This window comes from Dendrobium catenatum, unplaced genomic scaffold, assembly GCF_001605985.2.
Source record: "Dendrobium catenatum unplaced genomic scaffold, ASM160598v2 fragScaff_scaffold_313, whole genome shotgun sequence".
Taxonomy (NCBI): domain Eukaryota; kingdom Viridiplantae; phylum Streptophyta; class Magnoliopsida; order Asparagales; family Orchidaceae; genus Dendrobium; species Dendrobium catenatum.
Genome location: NW_021318775.1, coordinates 1,212,370 through 1,231,525, shown reverse-complemented (window position 1 = coordinate 1,231,525; position 19,156 = coordinate 1,212,370). Strand labels below are relative to the sequence as shown.

Genomic DNA, 19,156 nt, shown 5'->3' with positions numbered 1-19,156 from the left:
ATTATATATGATGAAAATGTGTTTATTTCTAAGCCTTTGGACATACGCATGTGTAAATGAGTTTAGGAATCTAAAAGAAATAAAATGATCCTAATAAAATTGAAATTACTACAAGGTCCAAAAGGGTTAGAGGCGCACACACCAAAAGGTTCCTTAAATTCTTCCTAAGTTTTGAGAAAATTTACTCCACCGAGGGCTATGACCATATGGTTCCGCTCATAGCACCCCCACCAGAATGAATGGAGGTGACTGATTTATGTATGTAGGCTCCTTCATCACAATAGCTCTAACGACTCCTCTTTTGATTTACCAAAAGTACCTCGCAAAGAATTCAGAAAGGAAAGAAGGTTGTATTAGAGCAAGTAATATTAATTATGCAAATAATTTAAATTAAATACAATTAAAATAATAATATACCTTTTTTGGGCCTATATACCAGTTGAGACGTTTGTCGGGTTTGGGTTCAACGAAGCGACCCGTTTCAAAAATTGGGTCGGTTCGGGTTGGTCTAGTAACTCGAAATTGTCACATTTTTTTACTCAAAAACCCGAGATTGACCCAATTTGATCGAAAATCAAATATTAACCCTTTTTTAAACCCGAAAACCATCAATTTTTTGTCACGGGTCATGTCGGGCTGATCCGGACCCGAAGCGGGTCGGTACAGGCCCAAAAAACTAACCCGTTTGCAAAAACATATCGAGTTCAGGTTGACCCAAATAGTGTTGGGTCAGTTCGGGTCCAGGTTCGACCCGAACCTAACCCGTAACCCGAAATTGATACCCCTAGGAAAAATATACAATTGAAAGGCTAGTTAGAAAACTTGCCAAAGAAAATGTAGTAATAAAATTATACAGTGTGGTCAACATTTAGACTATACTCAAAATTTGTAGTGCTACGAAGGTTTTGCAAGATCAAAATAGGACAAAAGAGATCGAGCCTGAGAGAAAAGCTGCAGTATTTTGTTGTTAGTGGCTACCAAGGTTTTGAAAATTGGATCGGACAACGAACGAATCGGAAGAATGAGGGGTTCACGAATCGGCCGGTCGAACCGGAATCGAATCGATCGGATGACGTAATAAATAATAATATCATTAAAATTTATAAAATGAATAAAAAATTTTTCCTCTAATACCTCCACTCTACATTCCATTTTTATATCAAATTAATCAAAGAATCTAAATATAGAATCAATAAAGTTTATAAAATCTACATAAATTATTTAATCTCAATAATCCCTAGATTAGGTCAATCGACCGCAATTAACTTAAGCATGTTTTCCAATAAGCTCTTGGCAAAACTTTGACATCTCCTAGAAAGTCATTTGCCAGAACATGAAAACCACCAAATGTGCGAGAATTAACAAACAAGAAATAAAAATAATGTAGTTTAAAAAAATATTATATTGAAGAATAATTTTGAACAACAAATCTTGCATTGTAACTATAGCCAAGTCTATCGTTATGTTCTTTAGAAACAAAATAGAACTAATGCATGACAATAGCAGTAAACACTAAACACCGAAAACAAATTGCTGATTGCCGGAAGGTTATAAGGCCGAGATTGAGGAGAACTGTCGCTTGAAGCTTTCGTTGTAACATGCAGAAATAGTTAGACGAAGCAAAGAGAAATGGAAAAGACAGAGGATGCAAGAATAGCCATGAAACTCATAATTCATTCCTTGTAACCGTTAGCTACAGTGCCAGCGTTTAAATAAAGAAGATGGCAGAGTTCGTTACGAGCCAACGGCGGAGATGAGTTTGGCTGCAGTAAATCAACGCTGTGTGATTCTCAGCACAGAGAGTAGTGGTTGTGGTTCAGGTAATAGTGGATAGCTTAGCCGACTGATAAAATTGAGAAAGACGGAATGTGCCTTACCTTGCGTACAACACTTTCTTGAACAGTCTTATCGGACGAAAACGGCTCGGCGTCGCCCGAAAATCAATTTTTTCAAACTTTCTCTCGTCCTTCTCTCTCCTCAAACGATTTTAGATATTTTATTTGATTCTCTCTCTCTTCAAAATGAGCTGATTTCAGCTAAATAATACACTGATCGGCCCGGCCGATCGCACGATCGTCCTGGATGATCTGAACAAAACTGCATCGTCCTGGGACGATTTCTCAGGACGATAATTAATTTTCAGGACGATTTGCTCTCTGACTTTTGCCATACACTGATCGTCCCGGGACGATCCCAGATCGGCCCGAACGATCCCTACAGGAAATCATTCATGTAACTTCTGTACAGAATCTGGAGCAGAATTTACACTAATCGTCCCGGGACGATCCAGATCGGCCCGGACGATCCTGGAGCAGATTTTGATGTTACATAATCAGCTAATGACATTGCTAATGATGCTTAGCGAAAATGTGGGTATTCAATAGAATTATTCAAATAGTTTAACTAATTATAGAATTAGCCAAACTATTTGTTCTATTCATAATTAGCCAAATAGTTTGACTAATTCTATAGAAAACGTCAAATAATTTGTCTTTTTTAGAATCAGCCAAACAAACGCTTAATAATTTAGCCAGTTTACTTCTTTTTAAATTTTTATAAAATTGTACTCCACAAAATTTATATTTTGGTCATGCTTCTTAATAAAATTTATTCTTTTAAACATAATCATTTAAAATCAAAATTTTAATAGAATCTCAATCAAATATGGGAGACTATTAAGTGCGGAGTACGGATTAGAATTGTGTTCGATTTTTATCAGTGTGCATAATAAAAATACAATAATGCATAATAACTATATTTGCGTAAATAATAATCTCTCACCGAACAAAAAGGCTTAAACTCGATCAGAACAATAGAACATGTAGGGCTAGGCGAATTATTACGTCCGGTCCCAGACACCCATTCCAGACGTGCCATATCACCGAATACAGTAGGTTCAATATATTTTGATGATATGACCCATTTGAATTGGTGTACAAACTAATCCAAACAGTGGACATAATATTTTGCCGTAGGGGTAACTCCTAGGCGTCCCGAGTCTGAGCAGCTCCACCATTATCTCGAAGCACCTCGCACTTATATCTCCTAGCAACAGCGGCAATGGCGGTGGCTGTATCTCTTCCCTTCGCCATTCAGATATCCTCCCTTTCTTCTCGAAAGCAAAGCGTCGCCTGCGCAACTTCCTCCTTCGATCTTCTCCTGAAGAAGCGGTTTTCGATATCTTCTTTAACTTTGCCTCCCTCTTCGAGCAAATGGAGCGCTGTAACCTCGCTGCCGCGCGGTGGATCGATAGTGATCGCCTGCTCGTCTTCTTCTTTTCCCAACAACGCTTCACGACCCTCTACTCGCCTCTTTGTTAGTGGTACTGCATAGTCCCTCTCCTAATATTGTTTTAGAACAGACTTTCTTTCATCTCCGGCAACTACAATTTTCATAATTATTAGAACTTCTCCAAGTGATTTACTTGCCATTTTTTTCATTTCCTCTTGTTTTACAAGGTTGGTAAAGTAGGCATGATTCTCCTTTTCTCTTGCTAAATAATATGGAGGGTGGGATTGATCAGAGTAGCTTTAATTCGCTTGTAATGTTAATTTGATGTCTTATATGCACTAAACTTCTCATAAAAACATGGCAAGAGCCATCACAAAATTGCATCAAGTGTTCTAGGGCTGTCAAAAGTGCTTGGAATTGTGGAACTACTCAATGGGCTTGCAAAACTTGAGCTAGATTTGTCACAGTGTCTAACTAGCTCACTTTAAAATTGGGAATGAACTATTTATGAAGTTGTTCCGACTGTCAAAGAGAAGTGTCTGACTATGGAAGTAGGTTATAACGTTACTAATTTTTATTATTACATGCCCACTATATATTATTATTTGGAACTTTTAATGAATATTGATACTTTTTAGGTTATTATTATATGCAAAGAATCTGAACAAGTTGTTCAGCTTAGACCCACCAATTTGAGAAGAAACTGAAATGAAAGAAACCTTGAAGTTAGCAACATCTATTAAGAAATTGATGACGCAAATGGAGGGGAGAATAATTATGAACTTGAATTTGAGAGCCTCAACTTAAAGAAGGATGCAGGTTGTCACAAGCCTAAAGTTAAGCAAAAGTTATAAAAAAAACACCGAACAATTTCACTTGCTTATAATAACTTATCTTTCTAATAAACCAAATAGCTTAATTCTGCCTACAACTTATGCTCAAAAAATTAACTGTTTAAGTTCACTCAACTTTTCCTTGCTTAACTTATATAAATTAACAACTAAACAGGCCTTTGTGCTGAAGTAGGAGAGAAGATTTCTCCTAGATGATTAAGACTTCGTTTGGGACGACTTTTTAACTGCTTCTTAAAGCAGCGTTTTAGTACAGAATTTTTAATTTTTGTACTATAAAGCTATTTTAAAAAAAAGTAAGAAATTCATCCCAAACGAAGCCTAAATATGACCTGCTCGATGAAAACTCTGACTGTGCTTTATTCTTCAGTCCACCTGCTGAGATGATTCCTTTTACAGCTCTTGAGTTTTGTTGTTAGCATGGCTGAGTGTGTCCTGTTGTCAGTTTTCTGTTTCCAAATTCATTTTTCTTACATGTTAAACCAAAATTCTGTATTAATGCTGTGACTATTTAACTAGCCTTCTCCTTTCCGATGAAATGGATAATATATTTGTACTTCTTTTTGTACTGAAATTAGGGGTGACTTTATCCCGCCGTAGAATTCCCTAAAACAATAGTATGAGGGCATTACAATCATGAAAGGATAGCTCTAAGAGATTTCCTCCTGATTCCTGAATCAAACATGGCCAGCATTGCAAGTTATTTCAGTTGACTTCGAGCTTTATGTTGTTAAGATTGTTCTTGGTATACTCTTTTGCTTAATTAGGTTGACTTTTGTGAAGATTCCTTCAACCAATAGGATAAGTATGTGATGCAAAATTCATTCTTATTATTCATTTAAGATGTTATACTTTAGATGAGGAAATGCAAAATCTGGATTCACAGCTGGAAAATATTTTGTTGCCATTTTTACTTGACTTGTTTTGTGGAAGCATTTTGAAATGCTTAGAACCTGCTGGTGGTGTGGTGATCTTTACAGGTCAATGGTTTTTTATTCCCAACAGTTAAGATACCATGGTAATTGCATAAAGCAATTGCTTCCATCTTATTCATCTAATTCATTTGGGGATTTTGGGATTGTTTCCACCAAGATCAAAGTGGTCTTGAAAAGTATGGTGGAATCAGTCCTCGCCATCCAAAGCGAATTGGATGACTATGATGGAGTTAATTGGGCAATTACCTTGGTTAGCGGAGAGGACCTGAAATCATAGGTCTATAGTTCAAGGATTTCTATCGCTAGGAGGCTAGCCTTTATACTACTTTCATTAAGGGGTTTTATGGTTTGCTATAAATTGGTGCAATGTTGAACAAAACCCTTTCCACATTTACTTTGCTGCAAATTTGTGAAAAAACACAACATAAATTAGCCTTATTTCATCAACTTTGAATAAAAAAAAAAATTATATGAAGGTTTTACTTTACATCAAGCCCAAAATTAGAATTCTGTTTCATTAATTCCTTCATAAGCCATATTTCAAGCAACAGTACAATACCAGAAGGAAATCAATTACTGACCAGAGGCCGCTGATGACAAGGACAGCAGGGTATTGCTATATTCACCGCAAGGCAATTTGTTGATGGCTAGACTTGGAACTGAATCTCTTGTATATTGAACCAACAATGCAGCCAGCTGGACAATAGCTGCAAAACATTTTAGCTGAAACCATAAGATGGTGAATGATAAGCAGAGCGCTATAGTGAAAACCTAAACGTAGATGCAGAAGGAAACTCAGGAAATTCTGCGTCTGTTCTTGTCATTGTAGCATCTTAATAGAGGTTTGTTTGTGTAATCTTGCGGCCACACTTTCATTATAGAGAGGAGGTTTTTGTTGTTCGAACCGATGATCTTTAGCTTAGGGCGGAAGCAACCAAATCAGTGCTCCTGACTTAGGCTTCGTTTGGGACAACTTTCATACTACTTTCTAAAACGGCTTTCTAGTAAAAAAAATCAAATTCAAGAAATTTTGTACTACAAAGCTGTTTTAGAAAGCAAGAGGAAGGCCGTCCCAAACGAAGCCTTAATCTTAAATAGCACCCAGTCAAAACCAAAAAGAAAAAAAAAATCCAAAAAAGACGTGTACCTACCTTACTGTATTTTGTTGGTTTAACCATTTCATAAGAGTAGTAGTTTTTTATCATTTCTAGTTGGTATTGTAAATGGGCTAACCCATCTTATTAATCTCATGTTGTTTTTATTTTTTATTTTAGGTCTTTCTTTTCGCACTACTGAAGAAAGTCTAAAGAATGCTTTCAAAAATTTTGGGGAACTCATGGAAGGTTAGAAAAAAAGAGTTTCTGGAATCGCTCCTGATAATGCTCTTGGTTTTTTGAACAGGACTAGTAGCGATTTTATTACACCTAGATTAGTTAAGTTTACATAGCATCATGGAACTTATGTTTTGATATATCTTTTTACTCTACAGTGAACCTTGTCATGGACCGGATTGCAAATAGACCAAGAGGTTTTGCTTTTCTTCGTTATTCCACAGAGGATGAATCCAAAAAGGCTATTGAAGGAATGCACGGAAAGGTAAATTATGTTTTATATGTAATTAGCATTTTAGCGTCTTATAGTCATGAATCTTTGATTCATTATAATATAATTTGAATGCAGCATTATTTTATCATTACGTTTGAAGTCTATATATTAACTATTCACATCAGTAGAAAACATGTAATTGTTGTAATTAGTATCAATTTTATATGAATATCCTAATGCAAGTCATGCATATGTTGTGTGAATGATTATATAAATACACTATTGCTTTGATTTATATGAAGGTCGACAAGATCTATAGGTTTATAGGTTGAAACATTGTGATAATCTCAAATATACTCATACTAGTAGATCTATTGATAGATAAGTTATGTGCAGTCTCATTTGCATGGCCTTTTATCAATTAACAATATGTATCTCCGAAACTCTTATTTACTATAGTTTGTTCCTCAATTTGTTGATGATTCGTAGTTGAAAATGTAAGTTGTCTTCTCATTTTCTTCTATAAAATTTTCTATAAATAACCAATAAATTTTACATCCCAACCAAAAATAGTTTACTTCATTGCTCATTTAATTTAAAAATCTGATGTAAAACAATTGGATGTTGCCTCAAATAATTGATTTTCTTTGTTAAAAACATTGATTGACATTTAGCGTGTAATTACAGGTTATAGCTCTTCTTTTTTTTTTTCATTATTTGTGTTCTCATAAAATGTATGGTTTAACTCATAAATTCTAAAGTTTCTTTATTGTTTAATAGGAAATAACTTTTGAGATGAGAATTAGTATGATTGTTAATAATCTCATAGAGAATGAGATATAAGACATTTACAAATATATGTAACCAACTTAGGCAAAGTAGGCGCAATTGAAGCTGGAGACATTGTAGAATTTTAATGTCATTTTTGTGAGGAAAAGTTTAAGGGAATAAATTGCTTAGACAACTTGGGGGAAGCATTTGTTCATGCCCCAAAATAGCATCCATACAGATTCAGTAAGTGCAAGAGCTAGAAGGTGAAGCTAAGGAAAAAAAAGAAGTACGTTGCATTTAAGAAGGTTTTCCTTCCTTCTGCTAAGCATAGTGGCTCCCAAATGTTATAGCATACTGTCAAGTAGACATTTATTTAGGGTTGAAGGGTACCAAAAAAAATGAAAAATATCAAATTCCAATGCTTTTGTAAGAGTATTTATGCTTCGTTTGGGACGGTTTTTTTTTCTATTTCTTAAGGTAGCTTTCTAATAGAAATTTTTTAATTTTTGTACTAAAAAGCTGTTTTAAGAAGCAAGAAAAAAGCCGTCCCAAACAAAACCTTAATTTGCAAGCTAGAGATCATTTGCACGAAGAATTTGCTCGCATGCTTTTATCAGTAGCCCTTAATTTCATTTTGCAGGAAATCTCTATTATTTAGTGCCTTCTCATATGCAGCCAACAACACATTGGATATATTCCTCGTTATAATCTTTTAAGGACAACTTTGCTTCAAAAGAACAATGCAAATGTTGCAACGAAGATCTCTTATTAATTTCATCAGCGTTATAGATTTTTGGTGTGTTGGGAAGTCCGGCATTTATAGATTATATAAAGATACGCTTTATATCGCCAATAAAATCAAAGAAGTGATTAGCGGTTGGGTTCATATAAAGTAGTTCAAGTAATCATTGACAATGCATTGCTAAATAGATCTGTAAGAACACTAATTGAGACTCAATACCCTTATTTTGTTGGACTCTTTGTGTTCATACATTGAATTTTTCTTTGAAGAATATTATGCCTCAAAGAAATAAAGGTTAATGAGATCGCTTATGGAGAGTGCAATTGGATCACTGACATTGCGGTAAATGTCATTTTTATAAAGATTTTCATCACGAATTACTCGATCAGATTGTCAATTTTCATTGAATTTGTTAAGTTGAAAATTTGGCTATGGCAGAGACTCGTTTTGCATCAACAAAATTATGATTAGCTGATTGAAAACGATAAAACAAGGATTACATATTATGGTGATTAGTCATAGAGCATGTACCATGAAAATGATGTATATAAGAAAAAGTTTGTGAATGAAAGAAAAATCTTGAATGATCTGTTTTGGGATATAATAGATTATAAAGAAAAGGGTTAAAATAGTCTCTCAACTCTTTGTGAGGAATCAAAATAGTCCCCAACTCTTTTGAGGGATCAATTTGGTCCCGTAACTCCTTAAAAATAGTCATTTTTTGTCATAACATCAAACTTTGGGGTTAATGGTGTTAAATCAAGGGATATTTTGGTTATTTTTTAATTAAATTATTTATTAAATATAATTTTCAACTAATAGTATTTAAAAAAAATTATTAAGCATTTCTTTGATATATATATATATATATATATATATATAATTCTAATCTATAAGGATCATAAATTAAAACTAAAATTATTAATATTTTTTATTAAAGAAATGTTTAATAATTTTTTTAAAAAGTTATTATTACTTGAAAATTATATTTAATAAATAATTTAGTTAAAAATGACTAAAATACCCTTGATTTAACATCATTAACTCCAAAATTTGATATTATGACCAAAAAAATGCCAATTTTTAAGGAGTTAGACTAAATTGGTCCCTCAAAAGAGTTTGAGACTATTTTGGCCCCTCATAAAGAGTTGAGGGGTCATTTTGATCTTTTCCTTGTAGATTATATTATTATTTTTGTATAGCCACTATATGATATTCTTAAGAGTGGCTAATACATATAAGTCATGTCTCCACTTTGTGAATGACATTTGGGATTCTATGATTGAGAATGTGAAAGAGATCATATATCAACATGATGGACAGAGAGAAAATGAGGATTGCACCTTTGTAAGATAGTGCAAGATATTCTTGTATAAGGTGGAACAAAAGTAACACTCCCCTTCATTGCTTTGCTCAATGTCTTAATCGAAGGTAACATTTAATTTTTCATTATTCTTAGTTCAATCTCATTCCATAATTAAAAATCTCACTTATTAGATGTTTTCATTTATTGGTATTTTTGGCTAATTGATGCTCTAAATATTGTTGTTATACATAAAGACATGGAGATATTAAATAAGAGGATAAATTCTTGGTGAATATTTTTTCAAATATGAACATAAGTTAATAGTTAATTTGGAGTTTGACAACTTCTTTGGATTCATTGGTGCTTTCGCTAATCATGAGTCCATAGCTTCTAAAGGCATTGGATGGAAAGTCTTGGTGGATGATTTATGATGATAGTTCAATCGTATTCCTCTTCTTGGTGCGAAAGAAATTGGAGTATGTATTCTTTTATTAATTCACTTAAGAGGAACAAAATTGCTCCCCAAGGGGTGAAAATTTAGTATTTTTGCATTGTAATCTTCGTCTTCTATCTAGAAGCCCAAAATATACTCAAGGAGAAGCTAAGTTGTGGGACATTGGTAGGGATGCACGAACTACAACTGATGACATAAGAATATTTTAAGCTGCTAATCTCTCTCTTGATGATCATTTTATGGAAAATGTACTTTTTCTATAAGAAGTTAAATGTGCCATTGAAGAGGGCATGGGTTTTAGTGCTAATGATAATTATAGTGTTAAGTATGGTAACTCCAATTAGTTATGCTTATCTAATCATGTTTCTTTGATTATTTTGGGGAGTACATTGGTATTTTTACTTTTTTCAACTTTTATTTTTTGACATTTTTAAAGTAATATTGATATTGACAAAATATATGTGATAACTAAAAATAGCTAATGAGTGCTTGTGTGTTAAATCATTTTCTTTCATTATTAATCATGTTTATATTTGTAATCATTATAAGATTTATTTTATGATATTATACTTCATCCTGTAATGTTTTTAGTAGAAAATAGTAAAAATTATATATTTTATATTAGTAATTTATAGAATATAACTTCATGACCATGGCGTATTATGTCTTGTTATTTAGAACTATGCTATATCACTGTGCCTGTGTCCACGCGTTCATGTCTGTGCTTAATAGTTCCATGGTATATATAAATTGATTAAGGTTTCATAGAACACCATCTTATATTTCTCACCTTTAGTAGTTTGAAAAGTCATACATTATGAAACAATACACATGACATCCTTTTAAAACTGGACTAAAAATATCCATCCTTGGTTATTATAATGGTCTTGGACAATCAAAATTTCTAGAGACACCCAATTTCTAGTCCTCAAGTTAGAAAATCTCTTAATAATGAATTAAGAATATAGAGATGCGCCCTTAAATAAATAACCATTTTTAAACATATAGCCTTTGTTAAGCAAGGATGAATTATTATTTAATTTTTGGTATATCTCCCCAAAATTCTTAGAAATGGCTTACTATTTTTTAATGATCAAAATTAGTCATCTTAACATATATTATATGTGGAATGGCAGAATCCCTACTTAAAGCATTAGTAGATTTATTTTTCATATCATGATTTTTTACTGAAAAGTCCTTCGAAAAGGGGATTTTCCCCCAAAATACTTTTTTTCTAGAAGAAATTACTTCACCAGCAAAAGCTCAGAAATATTATTTCTGGGGTTGCAAAATCTGTCAAATTTTACTTTTTTGGACAAATTTTCAGCTTTAATTATTGTTAGATTTTTTTCATAAAATAGTCAAGGCAGTGTCGGAGAATTGATCAATACCTTTTTTTTAGCATTTTTTAAGAGAGTTAATCATCTATACGTTTTCCATTAGATATACTATCACTCACAATGAAAAATAATTGAAGCTCCTTAAAATGCTTAGCAAATGAATATAATGAAAAATAATACAATTAAGATTTCTGTTAGATCTAGACTGAGGAAGAAGAACTTGTTCTTCTTGATCTTGAATGAGAGAGAGAGAGAGAGGGAGGAAAGGGAATACACATAATTTGGAGGAAATAAAACTAATGTTTATTCAAAATTTTCCCCAACCAATACATCATACAAGGCCTCTATTTATAGAGATTACATTGTTGTGGTAATCGCAGGAGCAACTTAGCCTAAAACTAAATCAATTCATGACAGTCTCCACATTGATTTAGTTTTACAAAAAAAAAAAGAACCACTCGTCACAAGAACTCAAACTTGTTGCAATCCAACCGATCGCCCTGGACACCCATGCGCACTCCGACCTGCGACTTCGCACGATCCACCGGTCCAATCTCAAGTTCGCAACCATCTTGCTGCCTTGTGGTTCTTGATCTTGTTGTTGCCTCCACTGCTCGATCATACGATTGATCCTTTGCCTCCCGGACTCCACCTCAAAAAATATCTTGACCGATCATTTAATCAAGAAAAACTTGAACTGCTGTAATCTGCCTCGCCAATGCACCATGCATCAACCATAACAAGATCCACGTCCTCAATGCCTTGCTTCCTCATGGCTTGTTGGGTATGACAGATCCACCTTTTGTCCTTGTAAATAGATTGAGCAGCTACTTCCCTTTGTAGACCTAGATCTACAAGTTCCTAGATTGTTGAGTCAAGCGCCTCATGGTCCGCCTTCCTAGTGAGCAACTTCACCTCCTGAACAACATGGATTTCCCATCCAGCTTCAAGATCCGGCGAATAGAGGTGACGACCAAGAACCGCCTCGTTGTTTTAAACCTGAAATCTCTCTAACCACGTGTCCAGTTGCTCCGCCGGCTCACACGATGCCAGCCCAGCGCTCGGACCTTGTCCCCGCGTACACCGCGCCTCCGCACGCCCCTAGTGCACCTCCGCGCATAGCCTGGCCGTGCCCAGCCGGCCTTCCTCCTCCGCACCTGACACCCAACCAACAGATTGCACGACAACTTGCCACCGCAAGCCCTCGAAAGTGCGTATCTCATGTCTGCCTTACACGAACAAATTCGTGTGAGCAAGCACGCCAACGACATCGGCAGCCACTACCTGTCTACCTCCTCTCTTTCTTGGACACAAGAACTTTCTTCCTTCCTCGAGATTTCCTTGCCTAGGCTCTGATACCATTTGTTAGATCTAGAATGAGGAAGAAGAACTTGTTCTTCTTGATCTTGAATGAGAGAGAGAGAGAGGGAGAGGGAGGAAAGGGAATACACATAATTTGGAGGAAATAAAACTAAAGCTTATTCAAAATTTTCCCCAACCAATACATCATACAAGGCCTCTATTTATACAGATTACATTGTTGTGGTAATCGCAGGAATAACTTAACCTAAAACTAAATCAATTCATAACAATTTCATTTGGGACGGCTTTCTCATTGCTTTTCAAAGCAGCTTTTTAGTATAAAAATTCAAAGCTATCCCAAACGAAGCCTAAGTATAAAAAATAAAATTTAAAATATGAAAGTTGTTACAAAGTATCATATGTTTATTTTTCACTTCATTCTTGTCTCATTAATTGCCCTTCTTATTTGCTCTCTCTTGCTCTCTTCATCATTTTCTTGTTCAACATGTTGGTGGACTGTGATATCGAAAAATTACTTGCATCTCTTCATCCAGACAAGCTTGTTAATCTTCTGTCATAATAATTACTTGTGTTGCACCATCTTTTGAGCTTTTGCCCCCTACATAGCACAGATATAGTATATATGAGGAATGGACATCCTAAGTTATATCTTAGGAGCCTAATCCATAAATCCTCTCTTTTTTTCCTTCAACAATCTACATCTACAATCCATTATCCGATTGTTAAGACGTTCCACTTGAACTTCTCTTTCTAGTAGAACTTTGTCTTTGTATGTATCTCAATACATATCATGCATGCGTGTTGAGCCTTCTTGCTTAAATTGTCTCCTGACCTGATCATGATGATGGACAAGCTAGTAAAAACTCTTTTACAATAATAAAAAAATTCATTGATATATCGAAGTTATAAGTTTTTGGATAATGAAAGGTGGCAACAGGGAAGTAAATGATAATATGGATCAATAGAATTTGTTTTATGTGTGTTCACTTTAATCTCAAAATTTTTCAAGTATTCATTAAACGGAGGCCTTCTGATGACCCGGTTAGAAAAGTTGAGATATTAGATTTAACTTATGTTAAGAAAGGTAGAGGTAGACCTAAAAAAACTTGGTTAGAAAATATTAGAAATGATCTTTCTTTACATCTATTTCACCATCACTCTGAACAATAGATCCAAGATATCTAAAACGTGTACTCTTATTAATGACTTGATCGCCCAAAGTCACAATCCCCTCACTAGGTCTTGATGTTGTTGTTGTGTTCAATTAAATATTTCAACTCATCAAATTTAGACCAATTTGGTTCTACTATCAGTTATATTTTTTCCTTAGATGAAAAATTGTGGAGGGAAGTTTTCTTTTGGTGTTTTTAATGATGAATATATTAAGTAGTCAGATTGATCAAATTGCTCTCATTGAAAACCTCCCTCGATCAATTTCTGCTTAAAGAAACGACAAAGTTGACAGCACGACCAATTCGGTTGAAATTTGATGAGTTAAGGGATTAAATTAAGGTTTCATTTGGGACGGCTTTCTTACTGCTTCTTAAAGCAGCTTTCTAGTACAAAATTTTAATATTTTATACTAAAAAATTGCTTTAAGAAGCCGTAAATAAACCATCCCGAAGGCTTCACTTGGTATTGCTTCCTTACTATTTTTTTAAGCACCTTTCTATTACAAGTTCTGCTTTAAAAAACACTAAGAAAGTTGTCAAATATCTTGAAAAAACTTCGACTTAAATAGTATAAGTTCAAATTTCAAATAGATGTTGCAATCATTATGACCATTCTGTTGATGCGTTCTTCTAACTTCTTATTCCCCTTTCTTTGCTTTTATTTCCAGTTTCTCGATGGCAGAGTTATTTTCGTGGAAGTGGCTAAGCCAAAGGGTGAGCTGCGCCAGAATTCTAAAGCAGCAGCAAGACCGCTCTATTAATCTGAATTCATTACATTTCATCTGTACTTAGTTATATGCTCAGCATCTGCTGTAAGGCACATACCCCTTGCAGATTTAAACTTCATTTGGAAAAGCTTTCTTACTGTTTTCTAAAGCTGTTATTTAGCAGAAAAAAAAAATTTATACTAAAAAATTTCTTTAAAAAACAACAAGAAAACTATCACAAACAAAACGTTACTCTCATCATTCACAACATTATTATTACTCCAAAATAAGTTCTCCGTGCCTAATGTTTCATTTCCTTCTCCTCACCGCATTAAGCTTTTTGAGAATCCAATACATTAAGGCTTCGTTTGAGACGGCTTTCTTATTGCTTCTTAAAGCAGCTTTCTTTAAGAATTTTTATAATAGGAAACTCCTTTAAGAAGCAAGAAAAAAATAGACATCCCAAATGAAGCCTAACTCTCTCATAACCACATTTTGTGCTTTGATGTGTATTAATCTGAGCCAAATCTTCTTTATAAGCAAAGTTCTGATGCGTGTTATCATCTGAAAATGCCATATTCATACATAAACCCCATCAGAATTGGAGAGATTATTAGGTGCGAAGTGTGGACGGGGAGAACCGTCAGCACAAGCATTGAGTACCTAGAGGTATCCGCACTAGGTACCGCTGGGTATTGTTAGGTACCCAGTATTTGTGCGAACGGGTGCGCACTCCGCACCTAATAAATTTTCCCGAGTAGAGGAATCATTCCAGCTTCAGTTGCTGAGTTAACAGCTGCTGAGTTAACAGCTTCTTCATAAGAAGACAAAGAAGAGAATAATGGAAAACCTCCATTAATTTCATTTTGGATGGCTTCTGTTGAGTTTACTTCATCCAAGTTTGTAGATTCGGTCGCTGAAACTGTTCTGCCAAAAACTTTGGAGTTGGAGCTTTTTCTGAATCCTCTGAGCTCAAATCAACTTCATCTGCTGCCATTATTAGGTAGCAGTGGTCACAGACCGCACTAACGGATACAATGACACAGACTAGTGGTGATATTTTTTTTTAGCCTAGTGGTGATAGTTGATTTATCAAAATGCTTAAAATACCTCATTGCTTCTTCTTTTTTTAGTTTTGACTTATTTTTAAAAATAAAAAATACATAAGTTAAAAAATACACTAAATAAACATATTTCTTTAAAGCAAAAATAAAATAAAAGTGATCTCAAATAGGCCTCAGGATACCAAATATATTTTTGTTTTATATTAAAATATAAATTATATATGTATATGCGGCGGAGTAGCAGGGTTCTTTAACATCAAAGAGATCTTCTTCTTCCCAAAACATCCCTCAAGTTAAACCTTAAATATGATGGTACTAAGGTGCAAGCTTGCCGGAGCAACCGTGTGAAACTCTCATCCACACTCTCATGAAACTCACAAGGATCTTCTCCCTCTCAAACTCCACTCTTTCCTCTCTCCCTTTCAAGGCTCTATCTTTAAGTTTTCTCCAGAAGAACGAAGACTCAATGCATGCCAAAGACACTTACCAAGTGTCTTGAGAAAGCTTAAATAGACGGCTTTGAAAAACCCTAAAAATTCAATTCTAACGACACTGATCATCCAGTACGATCTAGAATTATCATGTATAATTAGTTCAAAATAGCCTTTCAGCCAGTGTGAACAGTATTGGCCATGTACAACCAGTGATCGTCGAGGAAGATTAGTTGAGAAATTATGGTTTTCGTCTTGTACGATTGGGGGATCGTCCCATGCATCCTCTCGGTCGTCCAGCACGATCATCATAGATCATCTTGTACGATCGAATTGAACAAATTAATTATAATTAGTCCTCTAATCATGGGATCAATTTAGGCATGATTGTTATAGATTAATTGTCCAGTACGATGTATATTATCTTGATTGATTAGCACAAAATTTGAATCTTAAAAAATTACCTAAATTATGATTGGCAATTATTTTTCATGATAATAACTAATCATCCAGTACAATTAGTTAGATGAGCTGATCGTATGGTACGATATAAATCATATAATACAATTAGTTCAAAATTTGAACTTCTAATTTTGACTTAATCTCACTCCCTCTGAGTGTGTGTGTGTGTGAATGTGTGTATGATCACCAAGCTAACATACACATTTACATGACTTAACTCGAGAAATCAAAAATACATCAATGAATATTACAAAAATCTTTAAAGCATAATATATTCTACCCAATCTTGAGCCTTAAAACTTCATTGAATGGCGCATGGTGTTCCTTAAATGTTAGTACACACATAAACAAATATATATTACAAATACTATGAGACATAATGATGTGATCCACAATATTAGTTATCATCAAAAAATATAAACTCGTGAGCTTGAGTTGCAACAAAAATTTTTATATAAATGGATAAAATTAAAAAAATAAAATAAAATAGAGACATAATTAAAAAAATCATGTATTATAATATAATAGATAAATTAAAAACTATTATAAGCTATTAACTATTTTGTATCTCTAATAATGTTGTATTACAACCTCATTAGGAATCAAATCGAATACATCTTTTTTAATGTAAGGTATCAGGCAATTATTGAGACAATCATCACTCATCCTACTATGCAATCGATATTTGATAATCCCCGTTACAAAAAATACTCTTTCCATTGTATTAATAACAACTGGTAAAGTCAATGCTAAAGTAATAATTCTGTAAACCTGAGGATACATACGATCTTTGTTGACCTTAATAATTTGTTTTGTAATATCAACAATATTATTTAGAGAGGAGAACTCATCATCGGTATGCATATCAATAATAAAAGTTAACAATTAACTTTTAAAAGCTATAAAGTCAACGATAGACAAATTATTTGGATATAATTCTGCTATACGTATCAATTTTCTCTCATCATAAGCATTGAAGGAATCAGTTGGATTTAAGCATGTCATACAAAGAAGCAACTCAGTACTAAATTCGAAAAAAATAATTATTTAGCTCTTGAAGTTGTATATCAACCACAGTATTGCTCAACACAATAATAATGTAGGTTTGATATTTCTTCATCTATTCATATTGATCGACGACAAGTTTTCTATGTATCATTCATATTTAAAACTTTAACTTCAAAAATACTACAAAAATGTGAAATTTCCTCTTTTAAAGAAATATATCCATTCTCCCTTAGAATATGTAGTCATTGTTTGGAAATTTTCACCAATTTCATTATATTTTCTATGTCTTGATATTTCCTTTATAATGAATGTGATAACTCATGTATAATCCACAAGATGCCAATCATCAAATGCATTGTGAAAATAAAATTAAATGATTTCATAATATCAATCAGAATATCTGCTTCAACTAATTATTGATTATGTACACATTTTTTTTAACAATCTCAAGCATCTTAATTACAAAAGCATGCATTCTCATGTGACTAATTAAATAATAAACATGTAATCTCCAACGTGTATCACCGGATTTTTATAAAGTAGTCTCTTGATGTAAACATTGCCCACTTAGAAGATTATCTTCTTGAAGATGTGAAAGTATTTTATCACACTGAATAGATTTAAGAGTATTTGATATCTTACAGGAAGCCCCAATAGTATTTATAATTTTCCAAGTAAACTCAAATAGATGTTTCACTTACCAATGATTCTTCACTACTGCTGCCAAACATAATTGAAGTTGATAGATTAAGTAGTAAACATAAAATGCTTGAGAATTATCATGAAGAATAAGTGACTTCAAATCATTAAATTCTCCTCGTATATTGGATGAACCTTCATAATCCTGACCATGAATTCTATGAATGCTTAATGAGTATTTTGCAAGTATTTTTCAATTATTATCTTCAGGGTTGTTGCATGAGTTGAAGCGACATGTGCAATGCTTATAAACATTTCTATGTCATGCCCTAACTTATCAACATATCTCAGTACAATAATAAGTTGCTCTTTTGTAGAAACATCTCTAGATTCATTGACTATGTTTGAGAAGTATGAGTCACCAATATCTTTCATAATATGTGTCAAAGTTTCAGCAGCAACAACAGAACAAATCAAGGAGTCACCAATCTCTTTATATATTTTTGCTGTAGTTAACTTTACACTATAGCTTATATATATAGACATAACCTTTTTTAATTTCATCATTATGGTCTTTTATAATTTGTTATTGAGGCTTGAATAGGTAGTAGTAAAAATAGAAAATAGCAACTTTTTGTTCGTTATACTCTAGTCAATCAACATATTCTTCAAACCATTTAGGTTTAAACCTGCGCCGTGTAATATTCCTAATTAATGTTTGGGGGAATTGATGAGTTTTCGGTTGGTGGGTCCCTTCGAAAGATAATTTCTTTGAATTTTGTCCCTATCATTCACATCGTAACTCCATATTGAACATTGGAGTCCATGATCAGCTAAGAGATCGGTCAAGTCGTTCTCTACACGTTCTTTCCTCTTTAAATAATGTTCAATTTAAATAGAAATTTCTTTCTCTTTAATCAAATAGTTTTGAATAGTATTACCAAAAACTAAAAGTACCTTAATAAATTGTAATAATCATGCTAAAAGTACCTTAAACCATGAGTCGACAATCATAGTTTCAACCATTTACACAATTGAATCTTAAGTTTATACTATACATTTATATGTTCTTGAGCATAACTGTAACAATGACGATCCATTTTAACAAAAAAATAAATAAATTTTTGATTACAAGGCAACATAATAAACATTATATATATATATATATATATATA

The 19,156-nt window shown here is 33.5% G+C and overlaps 1 protein-coding gene across 2 annotated transcripts; it reads left to right on the top strand.

Annotated features, from left to right (window-relative positions):
• Positions 1-2,974: 2,974 nt before the first annotated feature.
• Positions 2,975-14,511, top strand: LOC110092694 (organelle RRM domain-containing protein 6, chloroplastic). 2 transcript variants are annotated; one of them, XM_028693517.1, is made up of 4 exons: positions 2,975-3,322; positions 6,292-6,360; positions 6,507-6,613; positions 7,974-8,343. In XM_028693517.1, exons 1-4 carry the CDS (start codon positions 3,061-3,063, stop codon positions 7,989-7,991), a joined length of 456 nt encoding a protein of 151 aa, XP_028549350.1. In that variant the 5' UTR covers positions 2,975-3,060; the 3' UTR covers positions 7,992-8,343. The 2 variants fall into 2 exon arrangements, with proteins under 2 accessions (XP_028549350.1, XP_020673006.1); XM_020817347.2 differs by lacking the exon at positions 7,974-8,343 and adding an exon at positions 14,339-14,511 and having other exon boundaries at positions 2,976-3,322.
• Positions 14,512-19,156: the final 4,645 nt, after the last annotated feature.

Bases quoted from the DNA above. Each gene is read 5' to 3' on its own strand.
- LOC110092694 (XM_020817347.2), top strand. From the start codon at position 3,061: ATGGCGGTGGCTGTATCTCTTCCCTTCGCCATTCAGATATCCTCCCTT. The intron at 3,323-6,291 runs GTACTGCATAGT...TTTTTATTTTAG, and splicing joins TACTCGCCTCTTTGTTAGTG to GTCTTTCTTTTCGCACTACT. The intron at 6,361-6,506 runs GTTAGAAAAAAA...TTTACTCTACAG, and splicing joins TTTTGGGGAACTCATGGAAG to TGAACCTTGTCATGGACCGG.